At 40.7% G+C, this 7,958-nt stretch overlaps 1 protein-coding gene across 12 annotated transcripts in view; it reads right to left on the bottom strand.

Annotated features, from left to right (window-relative positions):
• Positions 1 to 4,163: 4,163 nt before the first annotated feature.
• UBE3A (ubiquitin protein ligase E3A) overlaps positions 4,164 to 7,958 on the bottom strand; it is a 135,441-nt gene continuing 131,646 nt past the window's right edge. For all 12 annotated transcript variants that reach the window (XM_068098863.2, XM_068098857.2, XM_068098858.2 and 9 more), the window contains one exon: positions 4,164 to 7,737. Coding sequence is in view for 11 of the 12 variants with exons in the window: in XM_068098857.2 (XP_067954958.2) it covers positions 7,617 to 7,737 (121 nt within the window). In the remaining variant the exon portion in view is untranslated. The remainder of the gene's footprint in view (positions 7,738 to 7,958) is intronic.

Below are 7,958 nucleotides of genomic sequence, written 5' to 3'. Positions count from 1 at the left end.
CCCCACACTCCTCTCCAATACCTCCCCACACTCCTCTCCAATACCTTTACACATTAATCCACATTAGAATCCACATTAATAATATTTCAAAAAACATAGGGGCAATAACTCTTGCGCGGGGGGGGGGGGGGGGGGGGGGGTTTAATGCCGTGAACAAACTTTGGTACATCACCCGTGGTAAAGGTTGGGATCAAATTTCATCGAAATAGCGTGTGTAGTTTCTGAGAAGAAAGCAAATACCTATTTTGGGGGGCACCCCCCGTAAACCCCCTGAAGGGGCAGATTTTTTAAAATGCCATGACCAAACTTTGGTACATCACGGGTGGTGAAGGTTGTGGTCAAGTTTCATCAAAATTGTGTGTGTAGTTTCAGAAAAGAAAGCAAATACCTATTTTGGGGTGGGGGGGGGGGGGGGGTTCAAACCTGGATCCACTTTGATCCCCTGTCGACCTCCTTAGACTTTGCTTTTCTTAGTGTCGTGAACAAGCTTTAGTCACAACACAACATATATCATTTGTGCCAAATTTGGTCGCAATCCCATCAGCGGTTTCAGAGAATAAGTTTGAAGTGTTTACGGACAGACGGCCTGACAACGAACCATCGCATAAGCTCCCCTGAACTTCGTCCCAGATAAGCTAACTAGAACAATGCGACTGTCACCAATATGCCTCCGCATCGTCCCACAACGGGTAGATGGCATCGTTCATTGCTCTAAAAATTAACAAGTTTGATTTAAATCCCTTCAGCTGTTTTGAAGTATCACATTTTCACCAACCATGACAGATTTGCATCGACCGGTGAAGCAGTTTCAGAGAAGGGATTTTTAAAAATATCGGCTTTTAAGCCAATATGGCTGCCATACCACATGACATATGAACTTTAAAAAAATGTACACTCTGCATATGTATGGGATCACGTTTGTGAAGTTTCGTGTTGATCGGATAAGGTTCGTTTTTTTTTATCCAAGATGGCTGCCAAACCACGTGACCTACGACATCATTTCCAAACTACAGACTTGGCATTTAATATGGAATATTTTTTTTTTCTCGACTTGGGTTTACTTTCTGAACTCGGTATATCAATCTGGTGAGTTTATTTTACCCTTCGGTGATGTCTGTTAAAAGAACCATGTCACCGATTGTCTGTCGCAGCAAGAAGTCAATAACAGGATTATATCACAGGTGGCGTGACAAAATGTACGGACAGGTACATTTGACGATTGGCTTCACAATCGGGTATATAAGGGTTATTGCGTTCTGTATTAGTGGAAAACAACTGCTGCACGTCTACAAAAGTTATTGCCGCTTCCGCTGGAGATGGTCCGTCAACTCGACAATGCTGTTTGTCATTTAGTGGTGGCTTTACGAAATTCCAGCATGAAACAGCATGCTATTGCTCGGCAGTATGGCATCACTCAAGGTCAGGTGTCAAAGACCCCGTACCAAGTCAAAGATCCTGAAACGAAATGCTCAGAGGGGTGTCCCTACTCCAATACCGAGGTCAGGACGTCCCCGCAGAACCACAAGGAGGGATGATCGCCAGCTGCACCGGTTAGTCCGCAATGGCCGTACCAAGTCAGCTAATCGGCTTAGGGCTGAGTGGCAGCAACTGACAAATGTGCCTGTATCCAGAAGGCTAGTCAACCAACGACTGGTTCAAGCAGGCGATCGTGCCAGGCGTCCCCTGAGAAAGCCACGTCTGACCAGACAACACTGCCAGCGCCGATTGCAGTGGGCCAGAGAGCACCGTCAATGGCAGCCAGGACACTGGAATCACGTGATCTTCAGTGACAAGTCTAGATTTCTGGTCTATCGTCAATATGGCCGTGTCCGAGTGCGCAGACAAGTGCATGAAGCCTACAACGAAGATTGTATAGTGCCAAGAGTCCAAGCTGGAGGTGGTGGGGTGACCATTTGGGCTGCTTTTCATGCAGGGGGCAAAACTGACCTGGTTGTTCTGAATGGAAACCTGAACCACTTCAAGCACAGGGCCATTCTGGAAGAAACATTGCTTCCAATGCTCATGCAGCCTTTCGAGGAAACTTTGTCTTCCAAGATGACAATGCACGGCCTCATCGTGCTCGCATGATCCAACACTTTCTTGCTGACCGTGGTGTCGAGCATATGGAGTGGCCTGCCATGTCCCCGGACAGGAATCCTATAGAGAACTTGTGGGCAGAATTAACGCGTCAAATCGACAACTTGGACCAGCAGCCCACCACTGTGCGTGAATTGCAGCAGACTATTGTAACTGCATGGCAAGCGATTCTTGTCCAAACCTTGGCAAATCTCGTGAACAGCATGCCTCAACATGTACGTGCTGCTCTCCTGAATGCCCGTGGGGGTTACACGAAGTACTGAACTGTAATTTTACTGTCCGTAATCCCAGTCGTAATTTAACTTTTGTTTTTGTTAAAAAAAAATTTTTGGCTAATGTGCAAAATAAAGAGATACTTCTGGAAAACGCACAGAAGTTTAACACAGTACTGTCCGTGAATTGAGTTCGATATCACTTTCAAGGATCAATTTATTTGCTTCGAAATGTCAAATGTGGTTTTTGTTTCTTTTAAAGGTCACATTAACAAAATCAAGAATAATTTCAACATAATTCCAATGAACTTTTGGTTCTAAGTCATCTTGCAAAAGTAAGTTCACCCCCACAAAAAAAATATTCCATATTAAATGCCAAGTCTGTGTATGCAACAGTGGGGTTAGATGATATTTGTAAAATTTCGCATCGATAGGGAAAGCGTTTTCAGAGATATAATTATTTAATATTTTCCTTCAATCCAATATGGCTGCCACACCATGTGACCAATGATGTCTTTGTGATCATCTTTTAATCACCATGCCTTGTCAATGCCACACGTAAAGTTTCGAGTCAATCGATTTGGTGGTTTGGGAGAAGATGTTTTTTAAGGTTTTAGGTTAAATCCAATATGGCTGACAAACCATGTGACTAAAGTCATAAATTTAATATTTCAATACAAATGGGTCATCGATCAATTGCATGCAATTTCAGATTTTTAGGATAAGGAATTTGATTAAAACATTTTTGGCTGGTATACCACTTCACCTTTGATGTCATCATTATCATGCTTTTGTTCCTCATTGGGAGTACTTGACAATGTGCCAAGTTTCAAATTTTTCCATTCAGCGGTTTCCGAGAAATATATTTATTATTATTTGCGTTTAATCCAAGATGGCTGCCATACCATGTGACCTATGACGTCACAATTATCATAAAAACATTCTGCATGAGTGTCACTCCTACCCTGAAAGTTTCGTCTCAATCGGACATGTGGTTGCTGAGAATGTGCGAGGTCACAAAGAAGTTATATAGGTCATTTGAGGTCTTTAGATGGCAAATTAATAAGAAACCAAGAGAAAGATATTACAGGTATCCATTAGGAATGAAAATGACAGAGGGAAGAACCGTTAGGAAGGATGAGGGAAGAACCGTTAGGAAGGATGAGGGAAGAACCGTTAGGAAGGATGGGGGAAGAAGGCAACCATTTTAAAGAAAATATTCAGAAGAACAGGAAAGATGTGTTATGAAAAGCAGTACAAATTGTTGATGAGCCCAATGTAAAGCTAGGCCACAAAATAGGGGGAGGGAAGGAATAGAGAGAGGAAGTTGGCAGTGACAGACATGGGTGAAAGAAAATTGGATGCAATGGATAGCGATGAGAGGAGCAGATGAAAGAATAGAAATAGATTATCTTTAACAAGTTGTTGACTGCACAAAAAAGCACCACATGTCAAAACTGAACACTGCCGTCAAATAAACGGATAACAAAAGTTTCCATGCTCTTCTTATTGGTCGTGTCCTAAGTTGCCCACCAGCGATTCAAGAAACCAAGCAAAGACAAGCTCGTCCGCATGTCTCGTGTCTCTCAATGAAACAAATTGCTAAAAAGGTTCAAGGGATACCACAAGGATGTCTGTTTTTCTTATGCCAATTCAAAAAATACAATAAAATTCAAAAGATTGTTGGTTCTTTGTTACAGTGAACTTTGAATAAGTGATACGTCCTGGTTAACTGGAGCCATAAATTGACCCTGAAAGAACGGAACTTGTTTAAAGAGCAATTGTTTTTCCCATGAATCCAAGAGTGTGCAAAAACCGTCCACATTCCGCAGACTATTACCCAAGCAAACTTACTGCAAATGAATATTTAACTTTAATGAAAGGTTATACAATCAAGTTGACGGCATACACTTACTTCACACATTCATTTGCTCACGGTAAAACCGGAGACAACAAGATGTAAACAGTTGTAAAAGATAAGTCATTCAATTGAAGCTGCAACAATCAATGCAATTTTTCTTGGATAAACACCAATGGCACAGACTGGGTGAATGTTTTGCCTGAATGTTGCGAATAATTATTTTTTACTGCGAACAAATGGTGATGGGTTCGATCGTAAAATAACATTAACGAGGCGATTTTGGTTTTCCTCAACGATAAAACATTTTTTGCAAAGAGATCCTCAAATTCTGTTAACGGATTTAGTTGTAAATCAATTTTCCGCGCAGGGACATGTTCCCATCAAAGCGATCTTTAAACTGGGAGCACGGCCGGCCGAAGCATCACACGGGGCAGTTTTAAACGTCAAGGGAATCAATGTCGATAATTTTCATCAGGACAAAGCGCAACATTGTAGCCTCTTGTCGGGCATCCGGATTATTCCATCGCATCCGGAATATCATTAATATACAGTCATATAAAGCATTTTTCTGCAACGTTTGTACTTCAAATAGTACCAAGTCATTTTGCTTTGCCCTCTCCAAGGAATGATAAAAAATGGGTTCAATCTGACAAAAATACAAGTTGTAAATTACCCAGATGGTACAGCAACAGTTCCTTAAAAACTGAGCAGTTCCAATTTCCAGTGGATTAAAGACAAACATCATTCATGGAAGATTGAAATATTAAGTGGGCTTTCAAAATTTGTGATTACATTGGGATGAAAGGTAGTAACAGTGTACCTATGGAAACATCTTTTTATTTATTTTAAAGAACATATGCAAATGACAGTTACACATGTGTGTAATCAGCAAAATAAAGGGAAATAACAACTGCATAATGGATTTCAAGAGTATATATAAATTTGGGCAGAAAGATTTATACAACAGAATTTTGGTTGACAACAGACGTCCCTTTAACCAACACAGTGCTCCCTTTAACCTTATGCACTCACGGTTATAGACGTGCTTGTGTACACTTGGCTCGACGAATCAATCTGTGTAAATATGGATCGGGTGCACTGGAGGGAAACTATCTGGCAAACAATTTGGGACATGCTTTATAAAAGAACATCAAATAACTGCGATGCAGTAATTATTGTTAACAAAAGGTTGAAGGACGACAGGAAAACGAGGAAGATTTTCTCAGCATATCTATGGTGTGATTGCGTCGTTTAAAAACAAGTCGGTGTGGAAAAACTGCATGCAAAAAAGCCTCAATCCCAGAGTTTAGCACCAACAAAACATTGGCCAGTTTAAATTCATCAGTTGAGCATGTATTTGTGTTTTGTTATTATTATTATTATTATTCTTTTTAGATATTTGATACAATTCAGTTGATAGTTACATTGAGAGAAAAAAAAAAAACTTCAGCGCAAAGCTATCAAAAGACATGACGTGACCGAAATAAAACGATTTCGACGTATGCACAACGCCACGGAGTAGGTAGAAATATACAATCGATTACGAAGGACAAATAAGCAAATTATGATCAAATGATGAAATTTTGCAAGGCATTGAATTTCAGAATGTGATCAATCATTAAAACGATCTGCAGGTTTGCGATGTCGCCTGTAAATCACAACCAAAGAAAAAAAGAAAAAGAAAAATAATCACAGATGGTGCATTGCGCGCCCTAATGCAATCGGAAATGATATTGTTAGTATGGGTTCGAACATTTGCGACAAAATAGTCATTGGACAACTCGTAATTTCCTCCATCAAATGCGTGCTGTGGGTTTCCATTGTAGTTTTAGTTCCTCTCGCATCATAGCGTTGCTTCAAAACCTAGATGCAGACAAATTTAGAGCTAGTCTCTCCAATCCCCCTTCCAAATAAAAATGTAGGAAAACAAAATCGGTGCAAACATCAGTACGAGGATAAAAGCAAAACAGAAGCAAGCAACTGTAACAGAAGGAAAATGAAATCCTGCAAGGAAGAGGAAATGTTAAATGTACCAATTAATCAACATGATCGAATTAGCCAAGGTTGAAATGAACGTCCACGTTCACACAGTGCAGCAAAACTTGCCATCCGTTTCACATGGGTTTGGATAGGACAACCTGGCTCAGTTTAATCTTTCAATTTTGACTGTCGTAATAAACACATACACTATAATCACCAAAGGTATCGAGAGAAGTAAATATTTCGGGCCTTTAATTTATAAATGGTGTTTATTCGACTTCTAATAGGGTGTCACTATCACCAACACTTTGCACGAAATTTTGGGACATGTCAGACATATTATTGCACCAATCCTCCATCCTTCAGAGCACGTGCAAAATCAGTAGTGGCTTTTGGTGCGTTAACCCTGGCCTTCGGACAGTAGTCAAAGACATCCGAGAGTGGTTCGTATCAAATTCAATAGGAATATGAGCCGACCACCGCAGGTCAACATTGTCCTCAGACCAACATCAACAGGGCAGCACAGAATAAACACAAAGTCCTTGCCCTCACCCTTTGTAGTATTGTAAAGGCAATACTTAAGCCTCGCCTCCAAATTGCCACAAGAATACACCTTAAATGCATGCTACTTTGAAGTGTAGTAAAATCTGCACATTTGAAATAGGAGATTTTTGGATGTGCTGTCCAAATACATTTGTACATTGTAATTACAGAGTTATTGTGCATGATGAGAATGATCAAGTCGGCAAAAAAATTTAAAGGAGGAAAAATAATGTGAGTTTTTTAGGAGCACAATGCAAATGCTTAGCCAAACCAACAATTTCCTTTTCTCGATCAGTAACAAGACTGTTGCGGCCAAAATAGGCTCGTGTAGAAAACGGTTTTGGGTTGGCTAGCCTGTTCTTATAAATGTACAATGTAAGTCAAAGCATAAAAGGCTAGACAAGTTCAGCAGTCACTGAGGATCAAAACTCGCTTTGGCCTCGAGAGCCATCCTCCTGTTGGTTTCATTTGAGCAGGCGTATCGAGAAGTACGAAACGTCTCAGTGTCTCGTCTTGGGCTAGTGATGAAAATGGTAATGGCATTCACAAATTGTTGCCTGAAGAGCTTGACCAACACTGCTAAATGAGCTGGAGTTTCAGCTCATCTTTTCATGATAATGCCTGCAAACATTAGATTTGTAGCATTGCAAATTCACACTTGTCTGATTTAAACGAGCTTAGAAAAGGAAGCTGAAGAATGCAATGGCTTATAAACAAATAACGCAAGAAAGGAAGAAGGTGATTGCTAAAGCTTTTGGGAAAAACAACAAAACAATTTTTTCCCCTCAAGTCTAACCAAAAAGGGGATATTCCACACGAGGACAAGAAATTCCAGTGGGATAAGCTATTGCCAGAAGAGAATTGGGGAGAGCAGAGGTCGTGAAGAAAGTGGGATGTGGCAAAAGGTTCCTGTTGATTGGAGTTCAAAGCATGCCAAAACCCTTAGCATGTGTGATGGCCTTCAGAAGTCGTTCCTGCAGCTTCTCCTGGGTTGCGTACTCGGGCAGCAGCAGCACATTGAAGCAAGTGTGAGCCGTCGGCAACCTGACGGACAAGTACAACGGCAGTAGAGCAAAACTTACTGCTGTGGCTAATTTTAAAAAAGACATTTTAAATCGAAAATGGCTTTGAAGAGTTGCCATTTGCTCGACCGTTTTGCGAACAGTTACAAACAGGCACAACTGTTATTAGTTATTACAGAGTTGTTTCTTTGCCTACATTCCAAACAAACAAAACCACATGGCAACAGACAATAAAATATACAA

The sequence above is a fragment of the Myxine glutinosa genome, chromosome 12, assembly GCF_964187855.1.
Source record: "Myxine glutinosa chromosome 12, kmMyxGlut1.1, whole genome shotgun sequence".
NCBI lineage: Eukaryota > Metazoa > Chordata > Myxini > Myxiniformes > Myxinidae > Myxine > Myxine glutinosa.
The sequence above is the reverse complement of the archived record's forward strand: the minus strand, read 5'-3'. Positions and strand labels throughout refer to the sequence as shown.